Source organism: Rattus rattus, chromosome 13 (assembly GCF_011064425.1).
Source record: "Rattus rattus isolate New Zealand chromosome 13, Rrattus_CSIRO_v1, whole genome shotgun sequence".
NCBI lineage: Eukaryota > Metazoa > Chordata > Mammalia > Rodentia > Muridae > Rattus > Rattus rattus.
In genome coordinates, this window is record NC_046166.1 from 40,143,633 (window position 1) to 40,171,228 (window position 27,596).

At 47.7% G+C, this 27,596-nt stretch overlaps 1 protein-coding gene across 1 annotated transcript in view; it reads left to right on the forward strand.

Annotated features, from left to right (window-relative positions):
- Wwc2 (WW and C2 domain containing 2) overlaps positions 1 to 27,596 on the forward strand; it is a 160,599-nt gene that overhangs the window by 99,272 nt on the left and 33,731 nt on the right. The window contains exons 5-12 of the mRNA XM_032918623.1: positions 3,199 to 3,278; positions 7,689 to 7,818; positions 11,074 to 11,220; positions 12,387 to 12,460; positions 15,748 to 15,990; positions 21,533 to 21,622; positions 22,703 to 23,322; positions 27,134 to 27,263. Of these exons, the coding sequence (XP_032774514.1) occupies positions 3,199 to 3,278; positions 7,689 to 7,818; positions 11,074 to 11,220; positions 12,387 to 12,460; positions 15,748 to 15,990; positions 21,533 to 21,622; positions 22,703 to 23,322; positions 27,134 to 27,263 (1,514 nt within the window). The remainder of the gene's footprint in view (positions 1 to 3,198; positions 3,279 to 7,688; positions 7,819 to 11,073; positions 11,221 to 12,386; positions 12,461 to 15,747; positions 15,991 to 21,532; positions 21,623 to 22,702; positions 23,323 to 27,133; positions 27,264 to 27,596) is intronic.

A 27,596-nucleotide genomic window follows, 5' to 3' on the forward strand; every position in this document is an offset into this window, starting at 1 on the left:
AGGGGCCCTGTTGCACAGTGGAACGTGTTACCTTGTATGAATGAAAGCTTATTGCCCACGGAACAGCGCTGTCCATGCCCTTCCTTCCCTGGACGCCATTCTCCCTCCCGTGGGTCTCCTTACACAGCTTGTGCAAGTAGAATCGTGCTGTGAGTGGCTTCTTTATCTACTGTGGTGTCCTCAGGGCCCATCCATGTTGACATACTTCAGCATCTTCTGATTTTTTGTGAACCTGAAAGCTGTCATTGTAGGGACACACCATATTTCCTCTGTGTGTTTGTCGATGGCTGTTTGGTGTCTTCACCTCTTGGTCACTGGTATACGTGAAGCTCGCTAGTATCTCTGAGACACCGAGAATCTGAGACATTTAAATTGACCTGTCATTCTATCCTCAGTGACTCCTACTTAGGGCGCCACTTTCTGTCAGTGTGTGACACTAGTTGGCTTAATTCAGCAGCTCTACATGGGCTCAATAAGATTCTACCTCCGCTCTTTTCAAAAGTAAAGATGGGTCTCAACCCGTCTCTTTGAGTTGCTATTGACTTCTTGATATATTTTGCTTTGTTTTGTTTTAAATAGAAGGGTTATTGTCTTTTTAACAAAACATACACACAAGCTTCAGATTCCTGTACCCGGGGAATGAGCGGTTGATTTCTCATGGCCCCATTGGCATGTGAATGGCTAATGTCTGCCCCAGGATCTGAGGATGTCTGTCAGTTTGCTCTTCACCACAGCTTCCATTGCAGAGTGTCCATCTCTGGCCCCATCGGCCCCCAGCCATCTTTCTTCTAATAGCACTGAGCTTACTTCTAGAAATGTAATTACTTGTATTATTTTCCATGACAAAATATAAGTGGGCACAAATGAAACAACAGATTGAACTCTAAGGTGTATAGTACTGAACTTTAATCTACTTTAATCCAAATGCTGTGCTTTACACAGAGAGACATGACTCACACGTGCTGGCCTTCTCTTCTGACCTCTCTCACACTCATGACGCCCCTCCACTCTGCCCTCAACTCTTTCTGTTTCTCTTGTCCCTTGTCTGGGGTTCCTGGATAATGAAGGTATCTGAGGCGGTTACTGTTGAGGTGAGCTCATCTATTCTCATATTTGTATCGTGCGTGGCTCCAAGTCTGCTTTCTTTCTCTACTCTAACCCTGTTTGAATGTCAAGTCCTCGTGTTCCACTCGACCACAGCATCTCCTAGATTTAGCCCTGCTCTTTGGGAAGGAAGTTTCCTCCTCGGGGATACCAAGCCAGGTACTTGAAAGGGATCTCTGCTACCTCTCCACCCCCACCCCTGCCTCCCCAAGCACACTGACTCTCTCCCAGAGTCCTATGAGCTGCTGCCCGAGCTCTGCTCTCTGGAGCAGTTGCCCTCATCCTGGCGCACACAGGAAGCAGGCACCACAGTCCCACTGGCCCACCACGGTGGTCATCACTGGTTCTCCGACATCACAGAGCAGGGCTTGCTGTAAATCCCTCCATGATTCCTGCATGAGTGTGCTTTGCAGCGCAGTGTTGGAACACTAGACATAACCAAAGCAAAATGGGGAAGGAAGGGTTTATTTACCTCTACTTCTGTGGCTCACTCCATCACTGAGGGAAGTCAGGGCGGAAACTGAAGCAGGAACTGAAGCAGAGGCCTCAGAGGAACACTTCTGACCGCCCACTCTCTGCCCTCATCCTACCCTCTTTCCTGTACCACTCAGGAACACCTTCCCAGGGTGGCACTGCCCATCCCAATGTCGTCACTCGAGAAAATGCAGCACAGACTTGCCTATCGGCCATCTAATGGGGGCCTTTTCTCGATTAAGAGTCTTTCCAGATAGCTTGTGTCACGTTCACACGCACACGTACGCACACACGCCAACACGCACACACACACAGCAGAGTTCTCATTACTCTTAACATAAGGTATTAATCTTCAACATGGCTTCAAGACTACATCTCTGACCTTTTGTAGCCCCGGCTTCCCCTTGCTTGTGACCCAGCAACAGGAGCATTCTTTAATCCTGAGACCAAGTGGCTTCATGATCTGGCACTTGCCCCACCCTGAGCCCCTTCCCTTCTGCCGGGTGAGAGCACACTCACTCACCCCCTTGCCCCACCTCATGCCGTTTCCTCAGACGACCTCTGTCCAACCCCTCACACTAACCTGAGCCCCACACCCCTCTGTATCTCCTCACACACCTCCCTTTTCCTTGCTGCTTGGAAAGCTTCGTTTGTCTGGGTGACTATTTGTACAGAACCCGCCCGCTCTTCTGTGCTTCAATAAGGACCCTGGGGTGGGATGAGTAAAAGGCGGTGTCTGTCCATGTCTCAGGCCCAGACCTGGTCACAGGACAGAGTCAATAAATACTTCAGAATGAGTAAATAAATAAAAAAAGTTCAGAAACACATTACAATATGGTGCAACAGATTTTACTTCTTAAAGCCATCGCTTGGTGTGTAGAAGTCAGTCCCTGCTGCTCATGTGAAGGCCTTCACTAGATTGCGACTGAACACCAGGCATGTGCAGCGTTTCTAACCTGTCAAGCTGCCACATCATTATTGCCAAAAAACATAACAGGATACGTGTTTCTATCAGCGTGGTGACACGCATTCATTAATCACTTGGTTTGCTTAGAACCCTTGCAGGTGTTTGGGATGTCTATGGTTTCCTGCAGTTCACTGTCTCTAGACAGAGCACATATGCAGCTGTTGAAGCGTAGTCTGGGTTCATAAAGCAGAGCAGGGAGTAGGAGAGATCTGAGAAGTGCTAGTGAGAAGGTGACCGTGAACTTACTCAGACACATGGGAGGAGTCAACCTTGGGAGGCTTGGGCAGAGCCTCAGGCAAAGTGTGATAGCCAGTGCGAGGTCCCTGAGGCATGTGTCAGTGCGCATGTGTGAGAAACCAGGGCATGGCTGGTCACCCAGAGCCCAGTAAAAGAAGGGGAGAAGTCCAGGGTATAGAATCCTCATGTGACCCCAACTGGCAAAGACCAGGGTGCTGTCCTGCTCTTCAGTGTTGCTGAGTAAGTGGCAGTGAGCCGTGGCAGCTGTGCACGTCACTGGTCATTTAAATGTAACTCATGGACCCCTACAGAATGATTGCGGTAACGGGTTGATTGGTCTGCTAACTCCGTGTCTGCTGAAATAATGTGCTGTCTCATTCATAGACATTAACGGCCACCCTGGTTTCTCTCACAAGGTTAAAAAGCTGAAAAGAGAACTCTCCCAGATGAAGCAGGAACTTCTCTATAAGCAACAAGGCTTTGAAACGCTGCAACAGTGAGTATTAAAATATAAAATTGACTTTACAGCAAACCAAAGCTCCCTAATAAAAAAAAATAGATATACCAATTACATAAGGCATTTCTCAAAGAAACATAGAAAGTAAAAGGCTTAAAGCTCTCTGCTGTAAGTCCCAAAGCAATCAACTTAAAAAAATACTTGGAAAAAAAAAAAATCTATACACTTTGAAAAGGTCTGAACTTCTTATCATTGAAGATGAGCCAAAGAAAACCAGAGTGAAAATTTTACCGTTGTATCCTGGACCAGTGCCAGCCTTCTCACAATTGTGGTATAGGGCTGCCTTGAAGGCTGAACTGGGCGGCCTGTGCTGGGAGGGTTCTGAGCTCTCCCGGGATTCTGTCCACCTTTCTGTCTGTCCCAGAGACCATGTGTTGTCCAGCCTGATCCATGACAGGCTGAGTCAGGGCAGCTGAGGCTCTGCAAAGGCCTGCTGTGATGGTGGGCTGCTGGGGCAGCTTCCAAGCCCCTGTTTTCTCTCACAGATACCTCATGGAAAAACAGAAGCCTGTGGTTTTCATAGCCATTTGACCACAGAGAGCACCAAAGGTGTCCTCTGAGACACTCGGCTGCTTTTCTGTCCTCTGCCTGGGCAGGGTGACTTCCTAGTGCTTTCCCTGGTCAAGTTTGCGTCCTTCCCAGCAGCTTCCTCAGCAGTGTGTTAGCAGTGCCAGGCTAATGCAGAATCTACCTCTCTGGAAAGTACCTGGCTGTGTCCCTTTTGCCTATGAAATCCTAGTCTGCCTTCTAAGGAAATCTGGTGCCATCCAAAGCCTTGCTGCACGAAGGCTCTGAGTATCACCGGTTTGCATGGCCAATTGTTCTGCGTGCTGAATGGTGTCTTACATCTTATGAAGCCTGCTCACTCCTCTTGGCCTGCAGTCAGACACATGGTTGTAGCCTCAGACATGTGATTCAGCCTTCTTGCTTCCTACAGTCAGAGCACTGACACTCTTCTAGATGTGTCCATTCTAGTGCTCCACAAATCAAGCGCAAGACTAAGCAAGTCTCAAGAGGCACCTACTGCAGCTTCTCACTAACTCTCCTGTTTAGACTTGGAGCCTTTTCAGCTGGTTTCAGACTAGAGCAAACCAGACGTGTTAGTACTGGGTATCAACATAAGCAGAGTTGTAGGCAGGAGATCACATACACTTTAAAGAGTGCCACAAAATATTTAGCCACACGTTAGACATTTTCAGACCCGTGAAATTATATCATGCCACCACCCATTGTTAAAGGTTAGGCAGGCTTGCTGTGTTTGTTGTGTCGATGTGACAATAATACTCAATTGTTTCCAGGCAGTGTGCTTGCAAACACTTTTCATAGGAATCTAAGGCATCTTTAAGACTTCGTCAGAAACATTCCATAAGAAAACAATAGACATTTGTATAGAAATCCAGGCTTCTTGGGCTGCATTAGGAACAGAAAGATACACCATCTAAGGATGGAGACCTTAGATATGGGCGTAGACAGGACAAAGCTTTTTCCTTCTTCTGTTGTCACTGTGCTAAACACTGGGAGGACTGGGGGGACCAGAGAGCAGACTTAAAAAATCCAATCCTCACTGCTAATTCTATGAAAGAGTCTGTCTGTCTGTCTATATACCTACCTTTCTACCTACCTGCCGACTACTCCCTACCTACCTACCTGCTCACCTACTTTTTACTTACGTGACTGTGAAAGGGAGAGTTGAGTAGGATCCCAGTGCAGGTTTCTGTAACATTTCATTCACCATAGAGTGGGATTTCTTTATTTATTTGTTCCACCTTGAATTATAATGTGATTTATCCTTGAGATTTCGTTTTACTTGGTACAACAGTTCTATGCTGGATGAAAAATATCTTTCTGTCTATGTCTTTCAGTTTATGCCCTCAGATCTGACTGTGGTCTAAGCAGTAGTGAGGCTTGTGCCTAGGTGGATACCAGGGTCACCCTGTGCCCCCTCCTCAAGTGGACACGATAGCAACTTAGCCAATCAAAAGCACACGTGATCCCAGGAAGATCTGGCTCTAAGGCACATTTTCTAAAATGCAAGTGAAAATCTCTCTCAGATGTAGAGTGAACCATTTAAAGTTTAAAAAAAAAAAAAGCTCCTCCTCATTGAGAGGCAGAAAACTAAAACCACGCTGCTTCATTTTAAAAGCAGAGGGTAGCTAGGCCTATGACTCTGTAACTACAGCCACCGAAAAATTAGTAAAGCATCAAACCATGTCCATGTCGTTATAGTCAGGTCAGGAGCGGGAAGAAGGGGAAGTAAGACCTGGAGAGGAAGGGAAAGCCATTAGAGATGAGGTACACAGCGTTGGGGATTTAGCTCAGTGGTAGAGCGCTTGCCTAGGAAGCGCAAGGCCCTGGGTTCGGTCCCCAACTCCGAAAAAAAGAACCAAAAAAAAAAAAAAGAGATGAGGTACACAGAGGACGGGGTAGAGGGAGGGCTCCGACAACCGAAAAATCGCCGTCAACATGCAAAACTCAGAAATGAAAGCTTACAGTCAACCCTAACTGCTTTCTGCATTAATGACGGACCGCATTTCCGAATTAAGGGCAGGCTTTACCTTTGCACTCGAGGATCTCACAGGGAGGAGGAAACCACTCTGGCTTTGGACATGACTCTGTCACATGTTAATGTTTGCATAAAGTCCCAGTTTGTCTCCAGTTTCTGTTTGCTTGCTTGTAACTTTTAGAGTGCCTTGCTTGTAAATGCCCAGACAACACTTACAAATAGCATGTCTTTTACTCAGTGAGCCTTTGCCTGGACAAAACTGGTGTGTACAATTCCTGGAGGACCCTAAGATTGTTTTGATAAGTCCCTTCACAATAAGTGAATTCTAGATTTGTCTTAAAGTTTTCTTTTTTTTTAAGATTTATTTTATGTATATGAATCCACTGTAGGTTTCTTCAGATGTAGCAGAAGAGGACATCAGATCTCATTACAGATGGTTGTGAGCCACCATGTGGTTGCTGGGAATTGAACTCAGGACCTCTGGAAGAGCAGTCAGTGCTCTTAACCACTGAGCCATTTCTCCAGCCCCTCTAGATTTGTCTTTATAAGATTCCTCAGCCATGGTCCACAGCTCTAGAACAGTCATTTGATTAGCTGTTCTGTGTGGCCTAGGAGTTCAGTGGGCAGATTTACAGAAACTTTCTGGCCTTAGTTCTTCATTTGGGAAAAGTAACAATGGGATCTCCAAGGCCCTGTTCCTACCGCAAGTATGTGCGTGCGTGCTTGCATGCGCGCGCGCGTGTGTGTGTGTGTGTGTGTGTGTGTGTGTAAGTCTGTGATTTTATTGTCTGTACTTCATTATCAAATGACCTTATAATCAAGTTTATTTTGTTAGGCTTTTAAAGGCTTAATTGCTTGTTCAGTAGCATAAAATATTTACTAACATTAGTACTCTGGGAAATGCGTTATCTACAGACTGTACTTGATTGGGTTAACTTTGTTTGGCAAAGTGATTAATATGGCATTGTGTTTTATTCAGATTGCACCTTTCACATTGAAAGTACACATCAATTATTAAGTGGCCTAAACCAGATGAGCTCAGAGTCCATTTCTTCTGAATTAGTGCCTGCCATTTCTCTGGAGGGTCTGTTGCTAAGTCCTGCAGCAGGTCTGAGAGGCTGAGTGGAGCTGAAGGCTGGTGGAGCAGAGGCACTGTCCATAGGGAACCCTGGGCAGGATCATAACTGGAGAGAACAGAATGCAGAACAGCCAACACGTTCTTTAAAAGATGTACACAGAGTGGTTGAGCCCTTCAGAATAAACAATTCTTCAAATCCTCCAGCCAGCAATAATAATGATGTGTAATAAGGACATCCAAGGGGACGTGGGACAGAGCAACTCACTGACGAGCCTTTGGCTCTGTGCACACTGGCACAGCAGACCATCTGCTCTCACCTGTCTTTCCTCATTCAGCAAGGCAAGACACTCCATCTCAGCTCATGGCTTTAGTAAATACTTTCCCTATATCTGACAGAAATGAGAGACCACATAATCCAAATACCGAGATTCACCAGTCCAAACAAGCATTCGCTGAGTGCTTGCTGGAGGCTCACAGGGCTGCCCGTGCTCCCCCGTCAACAGCCGTGGCGCTTCTGTCGCTAGAGTGTTTTCCCTGTGCCTGTGGTAAGAAGTCGGCTCAGCCAGCTCAGGAGCAGCCCAAAACGTATAGTGGATGGAAAAGTCAAGCCCAAGGGCAAGGGAGAACACTCAGTCTGTGTGGGGTTATGTGAGAGCAGTTATGCCATGTCAGTTGCTAAGTAGGGCACCCCAAACCAGCGGCTCCTCTCTCTGCAAAGTCATCTGCTCAGGAGGGCACCCCCAAGCCAGCGGCTCTTCTGCACTTGTCCTGTTTATTTCTTTTCCCTTGTCTCCTCCTCTCTTCACAGAATTGATGAAAAGATGTCTGGAGGTCAGAGTGGATATGAACTTAGTGAAGCCAAAGCCATCCTGACGGAACTGAAATCTATCAGAAAAGCAATCAGCTCAGGAGAAAAGGAAAAGCAAGACCTGATGCAGGTATGTCATGGGGCACCTGTGTCTGTCTGCTGGGGTCTGAGAAGCTCCCCACTCAGGCTGATCATGCCCACTGACTGTTAGAGGCGCTGGGGAGCACGTGGGCAATGAGCTGGTTCCCAGCTTCTGGTGTCCTTTCTGAGTAGAGCATGAGGAGGTGGAGCCTGGAGGGAGAGCTTAGTTTCTTAGCACCTCCCCCCACTGAGTGCATTAGAAACTTCTTGTGTGATCTAGACTATCAGGGTTCCTCTAACAGTGGCCCCACCCAGGGTGCGTGAGAGTGTATTGCCATCATCAGTAGGTAATGGGTGTGTCTCCTGGGGAGGGGGATGTTGGCCCAGCCAGGGAAGGTCACCCCAGGAAAGGTGCCAGTTGATTCCTCGTCCTCACTGCACGGCTTCCACCTGCAGGTCTTACTCCTTAGATCATCCACGTGCAGAGCAATGCAGCAGCAGGGTGGTGAGCTTTCCAGCGTCTGTGCCTGTCAGAGCCATGGCTGTGTCTTAACAACCTCACTCTCCCTTTCCAGTCCCCCAGTATTGTGAAGACCATGAGGAAATTGAGAGTTCATCATGCTTTAGTCTGTGCCTTTGAGTAGCGGTCGAGCCAGCAATGATTCCCGTGTTCATAACAAAACCTTTCCATTTAAATGTCCAGCTTCTGCGTGCTAGTGTCCAGTTGTTTGCTGCATAAGAAAAATACTCTTATATCCATGTGGCTTTTCAGTTTTAGAATTTCAAAATAACTTGCAAGAAGTGATCTGATGGAAAAGGCAGTGGTGGCAAAGACAGATCCTTGGGAGTGTGGCTAGTGCCAGGGCCTCCCTGAGGGCCTTCCTCATGCATGGGGCCCTTAATCCACGTGGCATGGCCCTGCTTAGAGTTCAGGAACTATAGCATAGCAAACCTAGCAAGTTACTCAAATCACAGAGCCCGGAAGCAGTAACATGGGGGTGTAAGCCCAGCTAGCCTTGGTATGTGGTGTTTTATAAACAGATCTATCTGTACCCGCCTTAAACACACATGTAGCGCATGCAGAATGTTACTCAACGTTTCCTTGTTGCCCACAGTTGTCCTGCTGACTAGATTGGTAATTTCTGAAATGCACACGGGAGTTTCTGTCATTGAAACTTGGACACAGTCACACTGGAGCCCGTAGTAGATCAAATTAGGACTGCACTTGTTTGTTCTGCGTGCTCTGGTCTTGTCTGCAGCTCTGGTTGAGTTCTTTTGGCTACTAAAGTACATATAATAATTAATTAGCAGTTGCTGAGATCAACAATAGCATAGAAGGGAGATCAGATATTGGCTATGACTTTTAAACCTATTTGAGCACAGTAGCAAATATTTTACACAGAAATCCAGTATTACAATTATGTACAGCTAAAGATCAACACATAGCCACTCAACCAGTTCCACAGTAATAGTCTTCCTCTGCAGACTGGTGATAAGCTCCAAGTTATGTCCAGTGTCCTCTATTCCTTTTAAACATATCAGTCACAAGCTACCAAATTGATTAACTATGTCATCATCACAGTTAAGACAAAAATTACTGATCATTTGCATTCAAAGAGAAACAAGAGAGTTGCCCACATTCGCTGAAATATTTCTTTGTTCTTTTCTGTAATGGGTAACTTGAGGTGTCTCTGCAAGTTTTACCATATGCACATATGCGTGTAAGCTTGTTCTTGTGAAAGGAGAAAATTAAATATCGGATCTCAGGTATTCCCCTCCCTCCCTCCCGCTCTTCCTTCCTTCCCTCATTCAACATTATGTCCTTCTGTAGCCAAGCGAACTAAGACCTCCCATCCTCCTGTGCCTGAGACGGCAAATGTGCATGTCAGATCTACAGACCTCTTACAGCTGTTCTCCCAGTGTGGAAATCCTAACCATCAGGTTAAAGATCCATCGCCTTATTAACAGTAATGGGTTTTTAGTTTCTGTTCTTAAACTTAGTGCTAATATAGGGCTTTTAAAACAGATTGCATTAGATTTTCCTTTTAGTATGTTGACTTGTACCTCCCTCTAGAGTTAACCCGGGGTGCTCAGCCTGGACAGCCATCAAGGGCACCTACACTTGGGTCACACATCTTGCTATCAGCTATCAGTCACCTCCACAGCCTGGGCCATGCAGTTGGCACATAGATGGACACAGATGGGGCCAGGCTACTACTTAAAAACTTCTGGGCTTAGTTCTGTATTCTGTAATCTTAATGTAAACTGAATCATCTCTTGAGTCTTGTCTAGATATAAAGTAGTATAAATGTAGCCCTTTCTAAATGGGAAGATGTCTTACTGTATATCTAAAATGAGAGATTACATTATAAATATTGAATGGCACCATAATTTCTGTAATGTTACATGAGTAGTTCTGTATTAGTCTGTTCTCTGTTGTTATAGCAAAACACCTGAAGCTAGCTACTTTATAAAGAAAAGGCTTGTTTTCCTTACAGATTCAGAGGCTGAAAAGCCCAAGAATGTGTGGCCCTATTATTTTCTTTTCAGACTTTTGTAAAGTCTTCATATGACTGGTTGCACAATGACAGAATTGTACCTTGAAGAGATTGATGTCAAGACAGGAGCCAGAGCCATTGAACCGTGTGCTTTCTATACCAACGAGCTCTTTTGGGGAGGAACGGTGGTCTTTTCAGAGCTGTGTTAATATTGTGCTGGCCCCTCGTCTGCTATTGTTTGCCACGTGTGAGCATCATCACACTGAGAATGTGGGAATGCACACGAACATGTTCAGACCATAGAAGATCCCTACTGAAAGAAGGGCCACTTAAGAACGTGTTCAATAATAAGAATTGAACACACTGTGTTACATTCGAGGCCAAGGCTAGAGAGCCACGCGGCTGAGCTCTTGCTGCTCCTGTAGAGGAGCTGCATGTGTCCATCCCAGCACCCCCCAGCACCATCTCAGGCCGTTCACACGTGCCTGTAACTCCACTTCCCGATCAGCAGCCGCTTCCGGCCTCCATGGGCACCGGGGCACCCGAGACAGACACACTACGCTGCGCGCACATGCACACACACACAGGCACACACACTACATAGATAGTAAATAAAGCAAAGCTAGTTTCTGTATCCGCAGAAGGGAGGCCATCTTCTGAATCCACTTCACACACTTCCAAAATCATGTGCTTGTGCAAAATACAAAGTCATTGTCTTCCTCAGGGCGGTTCCCTCCGTTTAGTGACACTGGAGATGAGCTGCCTGCTGCCTTTCTACTTAGGAGGTGCTGTGTGCTTTTTGACAGAGTCTGGCTAAACTGCAGGAGCGATTTCATTTGGATCAGAACATGGGCAGTTCCGAGCCGGATCTGAGATGTAGTCCTGTGAATTCTCACCTCTCTCTGTCCAGACAGACCCTTGATGCTGGGTCACAGACAAGCATTTCTGGAGATGTAAGTGGTCAGAGGGCATTGGCTGCCCCATGCTGTCCTTGATGCCCCGAGGACGGGGTGGGAGATGGTGGGAGGGTGGGTGTGGGGAATGGGGTAGGTGGTGTCGGGCTTGAGGGTCGGGGTTAGTAGTGACAGGATGGGGCTCCAGTGGACAGGAGCAAGTCACAGCCTCATCTTCGCCTGTGAAAGTGACAAGTGCACACATAATTGGAGCTTTCTCTCGCGGCATTTACAGATAGATGCCACAGAAAAGCAGAAATATGTCCACACTTCTTGCTGACTCAGTTTACGGGGTGTGAATTGGAGTCGATTCACAGGAACATCAGGGGAATAAGGAGGACATTTTAAAGCTAGCAACGGGGTGCTGGAGAGAGGCTCAGCTTTTAAGAGTCATTGTGTTCTGCCAGAGGCTCCCAGCACCCACATCAGGAAGCTACAACTACCTCCAGCCCAGGGATCTGACACCCAGATTGGCCTGTGTAGACACCCGCACACAGGGCGCGCACACACACACACACGCACGCACACACAGCCCTATGCATGGTGGGTTGGTTGTTTTTTTAGAGAAATTATTTTTATAAATTTGATGTTGATCAAGTATTTGCGAATTATAGCAGAGGTTTGAAAATATTTACTATGATCTAGATAATCATATTGCCCTCCCTCGTGAAAATCTATTTCTAAGCATTTACTCTAGTTTGGTTCCCAGCTGCGTTTACGGCTCTTAGATGTGCGCGTGTGAGAAAGGGAGCGGCGGCCGCTGGCTGGAGGACTTTCCGTGCGAACGTTAGTTCCTGACATTCTTTAGTTTACATTTTGTTTAATTATGAGTTAAATAATGGAAAATTTGGTAAAGAAATCAGTTCTATTTCATCAATTTCATTGACTTATATACCCCTCATAAACTCTCAGATACCAGACACATTTACCTGATATTTTTGTCTTGAATTTAATCTGTGGGGAAAGTGATGCTAAAGTCTTCACAAAACAGATGAGCCTGAGTTGAAGAAACCCTTCCCCTCCTGAGTAAGTGCCTTTTAACTGGGCTTCCCTGTTTCACAGCCATTTTCTTGAGCTTTTCAATTACTGGTGTCTCTTAAAAACAAAAGCAGTTCAGTTCATTCATTAGCACAGTTAATTGACTTTTTTCCTTCTGTTTTTACTAGATTGGGGTGCGAAGCAGATCAAATTTAGCTGAGAAGGTCAGGCTGAGTCTCCAGTATGAAGAAGCCAAAAGAAGGTGAGGTCCTGGCCGCCCCCCTATGGTCGTGGGCTCAGAGGCTGGTCTGTTTTCCAGGATTAAGTTCTGCTGCTGTGGTGACATGTAACAGACGCATGGTCACTCCCTCCCCTTCTCACCAACCTGCCCTTGGTGCTTTAACCTGTGAAGGTGCTTCCAGCTCCCTCTTCCCTCCCTGCAAAGCTGGAAAATATGGAGAATGTTATTTTATTTTTACTTATGTATTGGGTTTTTAAGACAGGGTTTCTCTGTGTAGCCCTGACTGCACTGGAACTCACTCTGTAGCCCAGGCTGGCCTCGAACTCAGAGCTGTCTCCCAAGCGCTGGGATTAAAGGCATGCACCACTATGCCCAGCTTGAATATGGAGTATTCAAGGAGAAATGTGGGGTTAAATGTTTCCACTCCCTTCTGAGAGAAAAGTTTTGAAATTGTATATTTCCAATTGAAAGGAAGATGATTGGTTCCTCAGATAAAACTCAGTGCAGCAGCCTGGCTCTGTGCCTCTACTGGAGACTTATCTCTGAGGAGCTTTGTCCCCAACGAAGGCTCCCTACTGCTTCCTGGAAGGAGGGTGCTGCTTCTCTGTTTCCTCGACAGGCCAGGGAAAGAGGAAGGACTCTCAGCAGCTCCCACTCACCCTCGTGCTCCTGTCTTGTTAATTCCCTGACTCTGCTAGGGAGCCACACTGCCCCGATATAAGCAGGTGATACTCAGATTGGTTCCTAACCATAGCACACACCCCACTTGGTTCTGAGGGGGAGGGCATTCTGATAACATTGATTTATTATTCTTCTATGAGCAAACATCGATTCATCATGTGGGAGACATTAAGAGCTGCTACATCATCACCACACAGGAGAGCAAGGGCTTTATCTTGTTCTTCCTCTCAAAGTGCTGTGTCTCCTACCATCAGGAGGACCATCTCCCGTTCAGATGCGTCCACTGTTCCTAGAGACATGGACTTATAAACTAATTGACCGTAGGTCATAGAGGTTATCTGGCTCTTGAAGAGTGAAATGGATATTACTACAATATTTGCCTCTGTGTCAGCCAGTGTTTCAAACAGTACTTGGGTCTTCAATTTACTGAACAGAAACCCAGGCTTCATTCCACAAATGATTAACCACATGACCTTGGAACAAGTCCCTTGGTCATTCTGAGCAGCATTTAACTCAGCGATTTTAATGTCCTTAAACTTCCCCTGACAGATTTTAAATGTCTTGAGGGTAGGAACGTTTTTATATTATGTTATCTCCTTTCCAGGAATGGAACTGGGGGTTTGCCTTCAGTAGGTTTTGAGGGCTGATCTTTGGTGTGGAGGGCCAGTGACATGACATCTCCTGCACTGGGTGGCACGGTCAAGGGCTCTGGCTATGAGCAGTCCTACCCGCCAACATGTGCATTCCTCGGCTGGGCTGTGAACAAAGCCCAAGATGTATGCTGGGTTTCTGAAGGCCAAAGGCCACAACCCAGAGTTAAAGTACACAAGGCCTTGCACTGTGGCCTCTCATGGACTTGACCTTGTTGCCTTTCAGTCACCTTGAGTGACCTGTAGAGTAACTGGCTGTAACACTCGGTTCCCTCCAGAACTTAGGTAACATTTCCCTTCCTCGTTCCCGGAAGTCGCTCCTCACCCTCCCCGTCGGATATATGGACGCTTTCAAAATAAAGCCCAGTGTCTGCCTACTCATGGGCCCTTGAGTAACAGACACCTTGCTTCTCTCTACTGTGTTGTTGCTCCCAGCTCAAATGGCTGCTTTGATGACATCAGCATTTAACTTATTACTTCTCCACCACGTGGCTACACTGGTGTCATTTGGAATTGCTTTTAGGGTTCCTGGGGGTGCCAACCGGAGGGGGACCCACGAGGGATTTGCATATGTAGGAAATGCATTTCCCTCCTCAATTCTTAACAAGGGGGGAGGTGAGATGTTCTCCCTGAGCCCGTTTTCTGCTGCAGCTTTCGTTTCTTGTGCTCGGTGAAGCTAATAATATCATGCTTATTTAGCAATTTGATGATTAATTTTGCAGTGCGTTGAGACAGTTGTTTATGGTTTCATGGTTAGAACTGAAGAATAGCTGATGTTATATCTATCGTAAGCACAGACAGTGGGAGGACAGAGAAGCAGACGCTGCATGTGCACCATCCAAGATGGCGTTTGATGTCCTATAAAACCGCAGTAAGAGACTCATGGCTCACGGGTGCAGCCCTACTTGTCAGCTTTGTTTCCGGTGTTGTTCTTCATAATAGTTCTGTCTCTTCTGTATAGTTTCTCCAAAATAGGGAGAACAAATCCCCTTTCTGTTCTTCGTGGCATATGCTGCCTAGTAGCCCAGGCAGCTCTCCGTGGTTTACGGAGGAAACGATGTCTGTCAGTGCCAGCTGTGGCCATTGGTCATCTGGGTCTTGCACCTTCTGGCCAAGCGTTCATCTGTGTGAAGTCCTGATGGCCTTCACAGTGCAGCAGGGCAAGGCGCTCAATCCCAGAGCTCAGCGTTTGGGCGGAGTTGGTAGTTATGTAAACTCGACCATCTACGGCTGGACTCAGACACAAGAAAGCTGGGGGTTGGCAGAGCTGTGGCTCGGGAGGCTCTGCTGTGGCACCTTCCCTGTCTTCCTCTGTCCATTCCTCCTCCACTCTGTGGTTGCCACACCAGCCACCTTTGCTTCTCTGGTTAAGGTCCACTGTGCCTGCTCTGTGCAGCCAGACAACCAGTAGGGAGCATAGGTTGGAAGCCATCACCCCCAAGACAGGACAGGATTACTCTGTAATTAATGCTTACCATGCAGAGGCCTGTGGAGAGGAGATTTCCCAGTGTGAGGCCTGAGGAAAGGGGGGCTGGGAGGACCCATTATCCTTGGTGATGTGAAACCTTAATGAACTGATTTTGCTGTAGTCTGAGTTGACCAAAGCCCCACTCCGTCTTCCTTCTGTGATCTAGCAATACTCCAGTTTCTACCCAGCTCTGGGAAGGACCATTTTTCTGAGGGATGGAGGCTTTACCCAGAAGACTCTAACTTTCAGCAGTAGCATTTTTGGGGCCCCTAGCATGTTGGTGTGCTTCAGCCTGTAGGTACCCCTCCCATCACGACACCACACTCCCATCCGGGATGCCCGCCTGTGCACCTGCTTTAGATGCCTATGTCCACCTGATGTGGAGTGTGTGGCTGTCACACGCGCTACGTCTCGGGGAGTGCATGGATTGCAGTTGTGCCCAGACAGGCCTAGGCTTGGAGTCTCCTTTCGCAGGAGTCTTGAACACTTGTATCTTCTCTGTCTTTTAGCATGGCTAACTTGAAAATTGAACTGTCAAAGTTGGATGGTGAGGCCTGGCCTGGGGCCCTGGACGTGGAGAAGGAGAAGTTGATGCTGATTAATGAGAAAGAAGAGCTTCTGAAGGAGCTGCAGTTCATCACGCCCCAGAGACGCACACAAGACGAGCTGGAGCGCCTGGAAGCAGAGCGCCAGCGGCTGGAGGAGGAGCTGGTGGCTGCTCGGGGCTTGCCGAGCAGGGCGCTGGCTGAGAGGTTTGTTTCTTCTGGGAACACGGTGACTTGGACCTGTGGTTGTGTCTTACTGGTGACATATCTCCAGGTTTGGGACTCTAAATAGCTTTTGTTGTTAGTAGACTCAGAAACAAAGCAAGAGAAATGTCTTTGTAGAGCAGTGAAGCACACCCCTCCTGTGCCCCAAGTGTAGGTCCCTCTGTGTCTGTTAGGAATGGGAAAGGCTCGTGACAGATGAGGAATAACTAAGGAATGTTGACATAAAGTCAGGAATGCAGTACAGCCTTGAGCAAGCCTGATAACAGGAGCTGAACCCTGCTGCGCTCTGATGAAGACGGCCTACACTGTTACGAAGTGAGCCTTGCTGGCTGGTCTCCTCCTCTACTGACAAGAAGTCATATGTTCATTGCTTTTAATTTCATCAGGAAAGGAAAAGACAGCTTGCTCTCTTTGATATCCTAATCAGTCACAAGATGTTCCTTGTATGCGGCTTGTCAGTTGAAACCTGCTTCTGAAGCAGAGGCAATCACTCTGAGCAGTGTTTTGATTTTTCTGTGGGAAGGTGTGAGAGTTATTTATTCTAAAATATCCAGTCCTGTAGGCAGATGGGCAGATGCGCGTGTGTGTGCGCGTGTGCGTGTCCCTCGGATATGAGCACACCTGCAGCAGAGCCCCACGCCCGCATACTGCTGCTGTGTCAGGGTGCCTGTTTGGTGACAAACTGGCCTTTCAGGTCAGTGCCTGTCACAGAGAGCTCGAGAGGAGCAGTGTCTGCCCCAGAGCAAACCTGCGCGTGTCTCCAGACCGGGAGATAAATTCAAATGTCCATCCAGACAGTTTCTCTTGCTTTTTAATCCCTACCTCTCAATAAATATCTAGATTTAAATGTCAAAACATTTTGGAAGTGTGGGAACAGTGAGGCGGGAAGGGAAAAAAAACTGCTATTCCTGATTAGGACCTCACCTGTGAGCAATTTGAATTTAGCCGTTTAGGGGAGTTACATTGATGGGGACGCCATATGGCTACAGCGTCCTGGTTTTAGGGAGCACAAGCAGGTCCCTAAGGCAAATCCTCTGATGACTGCCCATGTTCAAATGAATTCTCACTGCTGCCTCGTCCCTGCTTCTCGTCCCCTCCCTTATTGTGCTTTCTCTGCCTAGTGCTGATCGGAGTTTTAGCTTAAGGTGTGAGGAAGGTCTGGGGTACAAGCACCAACAAAGGAAGAAAAGTTCCTGTTTTCGTTTGTATAACTTAAATTTCCAGCAGAGATTATCAGTGGATGGAGTGAAACAGGCAGCCTCTGTGAGCTTCCCGTGAAAAATACTGGTTTATGTTGTGCAGCTCTTACTATAATGCACGCCCTGTCCCCTTGCTCTCCCAGGGGCTGCTTCCAGGACCCCTCCCTGACACCCAAGCCATGGTTGCCCTGTACATGTTGTGTAGTGTTAACAAAAAAATGTGGATGTCCTCTCATGAGCTTGAACACTTTCTAGATGGCTTAGGATTCCTAGTGAAATGCAGATGCTCAGGAAGTAGCGGCACAGTGTGTAGCTTAGGGAATAAGGACGTGCGATCATGTGATCAGTACAAACTCGGGGTCTTCCCTGAGCACCTTGATCCATGGTTGGTTGAGAACCAGGGCTATGGAGACTCCCGACCCTGGTGTTCATCTTACAAGCTAAGGCCGGTGCCTTCTTGGCAGGTGAGTCTGCAAAGGCCTGCTCGGTCCTCCTTGGCTTTGTGCAGGGAGAGCAGGACATGTCCATCCTCTCAGCGTTTACAGGCATGGCGGGCGCCCGCTTGTTGCTCTTGTTGGGGATGGCTGGTTCCTCAGGGCTTCTATACTGTGGTTGGCACACACGTAGTGACGTCACATCTCTAGTGGCGGGTTGGAACTTATCAGAAGCAGAAGCTACGTAGCCCTTACATAAAATAATGATAATATTCAGTGAGAAGAAGCCAGGGGCTTTGTGCCATCTGGGGAGTAAACTGGAGAGTGGCAGGAAGGGATGTGGTTATCGTGTGTGTAACGTGCTGACTTGCTGAGTCCTTCGGAGGTCAGGCCACTCCCATATGAAGTAAGTAAGTGCATAGGAATGTCCTTTCGTGTCTGAGGGCAGGGGCAGATCCCCATCTCTGCCGTGGGAGAGGGGACTCAAGCCTTCCTATGTGATCCACTTAGCTCCATGGTTTATTCTGTTTTGTTTTCGCATGGCTCCTCCTCCCATATGCTAACGATCAAAGCCTTCTGCTGCAGCGCCACTGGACCAGGTCTCCACCTCAGACAGATGCAGCACAGCAGGGCCTGCTTTTGTTGCTAATGCTGCTGTTCTCTGTTCCTATTCAGTCTCTTTCTGCCTCTCCCTCAGCACCACACGACTCGGTTGTCCTGGTGCTGTCCCCTCACTCTTGGGAACTCTACACATTTATTATTGCTTTGCTCCCGCCCTGTCCGTGAACCTTGACTCAGAGACTTCCTCTCTGAGCTGCACGTGCTCAGTGGCAGAGCAGGCAAGTGGGACCCAGGAGCACCCTAGGAAGGAGTTCTCATAGCCTCCTCATTGAGTATGTCATCAACACCAGAGCCTCTGTTTCTTGCTGCTGCCACTGTGGCCACCAAAGAAAGCTTCTTGCTGCCTTGCTCTGAGCTTTCCTGTTGTGGGTACCTCATTATTCCAGGACTGTGATCTCAAGACACTGAATCCTCAGCCGTCCTGTGTATCTGCTGCCAATGTGAAGCACGCAGTGAGCCCACAGCAGTGGCTGAGATCTCCCTCTAGTGGTGACTGGGAGTATCTGCACAAGCCACATTCATCAGCGCAAAGGAGAGATTGTTCTCCCTTTCTGCACCCCCTCCGTTCTTGTCACAGAGGACCTAGGTTCGATTCCCAGCACCCACATAGTGCCTATAACTCCAGTCCTGGGGCATCTGACACCCTCTTCTGTCCTCTGCAGGCAGTGCATACATGTGGTACACAAACTTACACAGAGGCAAACAGCCATACACTTAAAATAAAAATAAAAGTAAAAATAAACAAGGTAGAAAATGATCTCCAAAGATACCAGACATCAACCTCTGGCATACATACCACACACACACTCACACACCACACACACACTGCACATACCCCCCACACACACACCACCCTGCAAACACCACACACACTGCGAACACCACACAAACACACATATACACACACCACACACCATACACACATACACACACAAACACACCACACACACAGTGCACATATTACACACACATACCACACACCATATACCCTACATACACACACACAAACACACATATACATACACCACGTACCATACACCCTGCACACACACACACAAACACATATGCATACACCACGCACCATACACCCTGCACACACACACAAACACATCACACACAGTGCACATATTAAACACACATACCATACACCCTACACACACACACAAACACACAAATACATACACTGCACACCATACAGCATACACCCTGCACACACACACACACACACATATACATACACCACACACCATACACCCTGCACACACACACACACACACACACATATATACACCACACACCATATACCATACATCCTGCACATACGCACACACACACACATGAGTACACGTGAGCACAAAAGCCAAGCACCAGCAGTTTAGAGCCAGCCTGCAGGAGCTGGCACAGCATCACAGCCTGGAGAGAAATTACCTGTTATTAATACAACTCATATGTGTGACCTGTGTGTTCTTGTAAAAATATAAAAAATAACATGCTGTCTTTTACCCACTTTAGTTCTGGGACTGCAGTGCCCCAAGATATCTGCTAGATATCTTAAAACTCAGTCAGCAAAGTGTCACCCGCTTTGCTCCGTCCCATATCACACTGCCGAAGGCCTGTCTCTGAGCTGTCAGCAATCTCTCTACCTATGTGGTTCCCAAGGCAGGTTTCCATGCCAGAAACACACATCCCAACTCTGTGGTGGCCCAGTGCCTCCTGCTGCCACACACTTTCTTACACACAACACAATAACCTTTAACCCAATTGATAAGATATAATTACCCACCTAAACATACATAGCCCTGTATACATCCATCCCTTAAGAACGTTAATAACAACCTATAAAGGTACAGTGTGGAATCTTAACGTCAGCTTCCATGCTGTCTCCTGGCTACTCCTCCTCCTCCTCTTCTGTTCCCGTCTCCTCCTCTTCCTTCACACTTTCTCCCGCCCATCCTTCCTTCTCGTCCAATGACAGGCCTCCTCCTATCTTGTACCTGCCTCACCTGTGACATCATCCCACACTTATTAATAAAACTGATTTGTAGTATGTGTTTTGGCAGTGTTTGGGGCTTTCCTCAGTCCTTTGCGTCTTCTGACTGTTAATTTTTCTTCCTGATTGAATAGATTTGTTTAAGAGATTTCAAAAAGTAGACTGTTCTTTAAAATGCAGTTGAAAAAATTGTGAAAGAATTGATCATGCCGGTGTTATAGAAAATGGCAAGAATTACTTTTTAATTATAACACATAATAAAAATTATGTTGTAGACACGTCCAAGGAATAGGTGGTACCTATAAATAAAATGAAATTGGGGAGATTTTATTTTTTCTCCAAAGCAGTGTGGCTAATTGTGTACATCACAACTTTGCAGGGCTGTGAGCGAGTGTGAGTGTCTGTGGTCTGTGGACCACTCCCCCCCCCGGTCCTTTGATCCCTTTAACTGCCTTATCTGCTGCACACAATATCCTAGTCACCGTTCACAGGCAAGGAAGGTGGGCCAGTGGCTTGCCAGAGGATCCTGGGCTCACAAGCTCTGTATCCCAGACCAGGGCCAGGGCACCGCCTTCCTTGGATGGCGCCTCAAGTCCCCAGCTGATGCAGCTTGTGCATTTTCCTTGGATTCCTGACCTGTTTTGAAACGAGTTTGTTTTAAGATAAAATTCTACAGCGCTCTTACCTGTATGATGATCTGGTCCGGGTGATAAGACAGGATTGGGCTGGGAAGGCCCCTTCATGTTGAAACTGAAATGGCCAGCTCAGCCCACAGCAGCAGCTGAGCCATCTCTCTCAGCTGTTAAAGCTCCCAGGAAGTTAGCACGGCCTTAAGCACTGTTTTACAGCCATACTCTATCAATTCAGTCACCTTTTGCATTTCCTTATTATCGCTACCCAATGCTTTCTCAACAGGAAGCCAGCCTACAGTCCCGTAAGATCCCCAGGTCTTTCCTTAGGCTGTTGCTGTGCTCAGTGTTGGCTGCTGGACCTCCTTGCCATTGCTCCCTGACTGGGGCCAAATCTTTCACTGAGGAAAGTTCACACTGTCAGCATTTAAAGTTTTCCAAGCTCTGGACTGGACATAACCCCCACTTCATTTGTCATGGCTGTGAAGTTTTGCTCCGTCTCTCTTGGTTATTCTGTCTTCTCTTTACCAAGGCCAAGCTGACAGCCCCCCTTCTTACACATGATTCTGGGGTACTGAGGTTTTCTGTTGTTTAGTTTGGGTTTCCACACTATCACTTGAAAATTAATTTCTTTATTTTTGTTTTTCCTAGATTGAAATTGGAAGAGAAAAGAAAAGAGCTGCTACAGAAACTTGAAGAAACTACTAAGTTAACTACTTACCTGTATTCACAACTTAAAAGGTAAGCCTGTCGTGTTCTTCAAGGGAAATGTTTTCCCAGCATTCAGGCACGTCCTGGGTCCTCTTTAGTTGGCTTTTAGCTTCTTAAAAGTAAGTAAGTTATGCCCACTCAATTAATGTTTGAATTACCAAATTTAGAAATACATTTTCCCTCTAAACTCCATATTTATGTTTAGAATGTATTTTTGAAATATCCTGCAGAAAGAGGGCTTGCTTTATCTGTCACTGAAGACTTGAGAAAATATCTATGCATTATCCCACCTGTTCCTCAGGGACTAGAAGGTCCTCAGTGAAAACACTGCTGTGACCTTACACGGGAGTCTCTCTTAGCGTGTCACCCTCACACTCCCGGCCTTTATCCATGCCCTTTCTCTCTAGCCACAGATGCGACACTGACTGAGAATGAAGTTGCTGTGGGTAGGCTCTGCAAGTTGGTTTACAAATAGGCATTCGATGTGAGCTTTTATTTAAATTTTACAAAAGCACATCATGGACAGTGGGAACAATGATTTTACTGTGCAGCCCTGCCTTGGCCTGAATTTGATATGGAGACCAGGCCTAACTTAAACTCACAGAAGTCCACCTGTCTCTGCATCCTGGGGGTTGGGATTAAAGGAGCATGCCACTTTACCCACCTGTATTATGAAATTCTTTAAAATGGTTATCTACTTATACATGTTTGTATGTATGTATGCGTGCATGCATGCATGTAGTTTTGAGACAAAGACTCTCTGTGTAGCCCTGGCTGTCCTGGAGCTGGCTATGTAGACTAGGCTGGCCTTGAACTCAGAGCCTTCTGCCTCTTCTCTAAAGTTCTAGGATTAAAGGCGTGTGTCACCACTCCTGGCAGCCGTGTGCCATGTATCATTAGAAAGACCAGCATTGCTAAGGTGTACGGGGGGGGGGGCATGTTGGTGACAGTAATGAGTGGGTAGGGGAAGTCTTTGTTCCCTCAGTGAGTTCCTGCCCAGGGCTATAGGATTGACACTTGGGCTTCCCTCCTGAGTCTGAAGGAACCGGTGGGGATGTGGTTGTTGGTGTGGAGTGCAGGGTTTACAGTGTGCTGTTCTCCTGTTTCCAGCCTCTCGTCCAGCACACTGTCCATGTCGTCTGGGAGCAGTCTGGGGTCCCTGGCCTCCAGCCGGGGCTCTCTGAACACCTCCAGCCGAGGGTCACTCAACTCCCTCAGTTCCAGTGACCTCTATTACAGCAGCCAGGGCGACCAGATGGACACAGATTATCAGTACAAACTGGACTTCCTTCTTCAAGAGAAGGGGGGCTACATTCCTTCCGGACCTATCACCACCATCCACGAAAATGAGGTGGTCAAGTCCCCCAGCCAGCCCGGCCAGAGTGGGCTCTGTGGGTTGGGAGTTGCAGCCACCAGCCACACTCCCCCACTGACGGAGGCCTCTAAGTCAGTGACGTCCCTTTCCTCCAGGTCCTCTCTCTCCTCCTTGTCTCCCCCTGGCTCTCCTCTGGTCTTGGACAGCACATTTCCAGGGTCTTCTCATGACCCCTCTCTGCCCCAGTTCACGGCTGACTTTGAAGACTGTGAGTTGAGTCGCCACTTTGCTGACATTGGCCTTGGTGAGAATCAGGTCTTGCTGGACTCAGACTCGGGAGGAGCATCTCAGTCTCTCCTTGAGGATAAAGACCTTGATGAATGCACTGGAGGGCTGCTGTATGAAGGGACAGCAGGTAAATGCAGACCCTTCCTTTCCCACTGTCCCCTGAGCCATTAGGAAGGACTGTGCTACCTCTCTTCATGTAAAGGAAGTATATGGTTCTCCTCTCCTTTCTCCATGGTGTCCTTTACAGAGTATTTATTCTATACCTAGACTCTTTTCTCTGTCACATATAAATTACTGTTCCAGACGGGAATGTACTTGGCTCAGTGGTACTGGGGTGTGGACCCCAGGGCCTCGCACATCTAGCCAGCCTGTCTGTCACTGAGGAGATGGTGCAGTGTGGGAACCATGAACATCTGAATTCACACCCCCGTCATCAGCATAAAAGCCACTGCTGCAACTCACACCTGTACTCCCAGGCAGGGAGGCAGAGGTGGGGGCAGTCCCAGGGCTTCCTGGCCACAGCCAGATAGATCTGCTGAGCTCTGTCACATTCAGTGAGAGGCTCTGTCCCCAAAAGTAGGGTGGAGAGTTACTGAAGACACCCTGTGTCAGCTGCCAGCGTAGACATGCTAGCACACATTTACAGACTGCACACAAACACATCCATGTGCACACTCAAAGCATACTGCCTTCCTGTTCAATAGACCAGCCATGTGGAGATCTGTGGTCCAGGGCGCCTCTGTTGGAGGTGGATGCCTATGATGCGTTTTGTGAGCAGTCCACACTTCCACTTGGATCCCAGTTCAGAAATAGCAAAGGGACGAGGGTGTTCTTCTTAGAATTGACCTGAAACAGATGAAAACAAAGTCAATTAGCATATTTGCTAATTAACACGAAGGTTCAGTGTTTAGCTTGCTCGGGGAATTGTATATAAACACGGGTTTTGGGTTGTGCCAGGCTCTCCTGCCCCGGTTACTTAGCAGCTGCTGCTCCGTGTCCGGCGTTGCTCTGCCACCTGCTGGCGACTCTCCTAACTGCAGCTCCAGGAGGAGGTGGGCAGGGCAGGGCCTTCCTCACAGTGCTGAGCCCCTTTCAGTGTTTACCCTTGCTTCCTCTGCATTATGGAAGCTCTCAGTTCGTGCTGTAGGTTTATAAGAACCCGTGTTCTGAGGATGGTCCATTCTATTGGTCTTAAAGCAAGCGAACTCTGCTCCTGCCAGGAAGTCCTGTTCCGTCAGCATGTGCCAGGGTGTCCCCTCATGCAGAGAGGACAGCCTCGGTAGAACCCAGTCCTTGCTGTTTTAAGAAGATTTTTTTTCCCTTTGTATACACAAGTGTAGGAATCCTACGTATTAGTTGATTGACCAGTTGTGATCTTTAAAGATGAATACAGCTTGATCTAGGGTTTTCTGACCCTGACTGCTGGTGTTCTGTGTTCTCATCAGTGGCCTGAGGCGGGGCTGGAGTGGATGAAACCTTTGTATGGTTTGTATGCCCTCTCTCAGAGAGGTCCCAACATTGCAGGTTAAATACCAGTATAAAGTAAATACCACACACCCTTGCACAGAAACACGTGGGAGATGCAGCCGCACTGTGCTGCCCCCCTGTGGCCTGAGTGAGAAGTGCGGTGGAGCAGGCATGCATGTGCTCTTTGCTGGACCCCAAGGCTGTTTTGGTGCAATCCTGTCTTCTAGACCCATTCGTTCCTCCTCTCACAGTGGCCCCCACAGAAGGTGAGAGGGTTAACGCCCAGGGAGCCTGCCTGGCGCACACACTCAGTGTGTGGACATGGGTTCACCTGTGTGACGACCAGAGCTCATGCACACAGGTGTGTAACACTCCACACAGCAGTGCAGGCTGGGGACAGCAGAGAAAGCCCAGCGCTTTTGGATGTGCCGGTTTTCTTGCTTTTTTGCCTTTCAGGCCTTCCTTGACACTCCGTGAGCATCTTCAGCTGATTTTGCCCTTTATATAGTTGGAGTATTCTCTAGTCAGCATTTCTCAATATCCTGTCAACATGGAGAATGCTCAGAATGGGGGAGTCCCAAAAACTTCAGCCCAAGGTCCACCACATGATCCTGAGTTCCCAGTTCCCAGTTGCACCCACTGCCTTGGTCCTAGTGCTTGATTCGATGCTTTGTTGATGACTCTTGCTTGAGACGGTGACTGGGGGACGTTCCCGTAAGACTTTTTTTTTAAAAAGCAACCTTGTAAATGTTACACAGCACTCTTGTTTGGAAGGCACCCTAGGCCTGGTGTTGTGTGGCAGGGTGCTTGCCTAGGACATCTGACGCCCTGGGTTTCATGCTGTACCCCAAGACTTGAAAAATGCACAGGAGGACCCTGTTTGCAGTGCGCTTTCAACTTCTGGTCTGAAAACAGCAGAAGGCATGCTTTCTAAGCATCCGGGCTAACTGTTCAGGGCCAATGCTCGTTCTGTTCAAGGAGCGTCATCCCGCCTCTTAAAGGCAAGGGGCGCTCGCTCGGAAGGACACTGCTTCTGAGGCCCCACAGTGAGGCGGAGCCCGAGTTTTAGCCAGGTTGCTTCTCTGCACCCGTACCTGCCGGATGACAGAAACCAAGGTAGGATAACTATGAAGCCTTCCCACAGTTGGTCTCTGTCATTGTCAAAGTCAGTTCTGTCTGCCATGGTTATTCCTGAGGGTAATCAATAAATCTTGTCGTCATCTTCAGCCCTCACACAGGGGGGTGGGCAAAGAGAAGGCACTTCATCATCAAGGCAAAGGCATTCCCTACTGCAGAAATAAAAGAGAGAATGCAGCAATCAATCCTGTAATCTGAAGCCTTAAAACTTAAACATCTTAACAGGATGTAAAGTCACGACTCAGAGGGGGGCCGAAATGCATACCAAGACCTCTCCTCGCTCCCTCACTGCAGGATGAAAGACGCTCCGAGGGCTTGCAGCTTATTACAGTACAGAGCGAGCTTTAAATGAGTGCTCCTTGCTCCCTGCTGGATGCTGGTGTATGAATATGAGTTAGAGATAAAAGCTAAGTGGTAGCTGGAGATTCAGTAGCACACAGAAAAGTTGTTTTGTTTTTTTTACTGATATTATTAGCTGGTGAGAATTGCTGTAAGTCAGAGGTGTTTTCTCTTTAATTTCTGATAGAAGAGTAACGTAGATGGAGCAGACTGTGTAGAGAGAAGCGAGAGCAAACTCTTTAGTAGCTGGAGTTCCTCAGTACAAACAGTCCCCGTGTTTGATGGGAGCATGTGCTTGCTTAGCCGGAGTTTGTAGTGGCTCACGGAAGCCTGAAGGAAGAAGCTGGGGATAATGCGAATTATGTATCCCGGCCTTGAAATTAGGGCAGGAACCTGTGAGATGGGCCAGTGGGTTAAGGCAGTTGTATCCAAGACTGGCAGCCTGGGTTTCTTCCCCAGGACCCACGTGATGGAAGGAGAGCTGTTCCTTCAAGTTGTCCTCTGACCTCCACATGTGCATCATACACACGATGCACACGCTCCCTTAAATAGATAAACCTGCTTTAATCGGTTTCTGATGGGGGTCGGCTCTGAGAGCAGGTGCGGCGGTTAAGATGTTCTTGCAAAGAACTGGAATTCAGTTCCCAGGACCCAGGTGGTGGCTCACAACTGCCAGTAACGCCAGACCTGGGGAGCCACTGCCATCTCCTGGCCTCTGTCGGTACTGCATGAACATGGTGTATTTCTATAAATGCTGGCAAAGCACTCAATGCTCATAAAATACATCTTTTTAAAATAATTCTTTCGACAAAAGCAAAAACAGTTTTTTCCCCAAGTAACCCTATGAATCACAGATTTCTCTCACCCCATCTGTGAATATGGGAAATAATATTCTTGTCTTTAAGAAGGAAATTGTACTTTGGGTGTCTATGGTGTGAGTGTTTTATACTTTTCCCAACAAGAAACTAATGATGGCATCATTTTCTCCACCTTAGATGTGGAAAAGTCGTTACCCAAAAGAAGAGGACTTCATCTTCGAGGAGACAAGACTGCTCGTGTGTCCGCAGCGGCCTCTGATGAGTCTGTGGCTGGAGACAGTGGGGTCTACGAAGCTTCTGTGAAGCAGTAAGGAACCGGCAGGGGCACATTCAGTCCCTGCATGCGTCAGCTAGGGGTCACTGTATGGTGACTCGGTCCCCTGCATACACTGTAAGGTGAAGCGGTCCCTGCCAGCCGTAGAAATGTCGAGCAGACTGGTGTAGGATTGGCAGCTGACCTGGTGATGGGCCAATGCGTGTTGGCACATGAAATGCCTTGTGAACGTGTCTGAAATCCTCTGAGATAGTGGGATAGCCTCTTGGGCTTAGGAATTCCAGACATTTAAATGTGTTCCCTGAGCTTGGAGTCAGGCCTGATTCTTGTCCAAATCAGTAGCTTTCATGGGAATGGAAGGCAAAG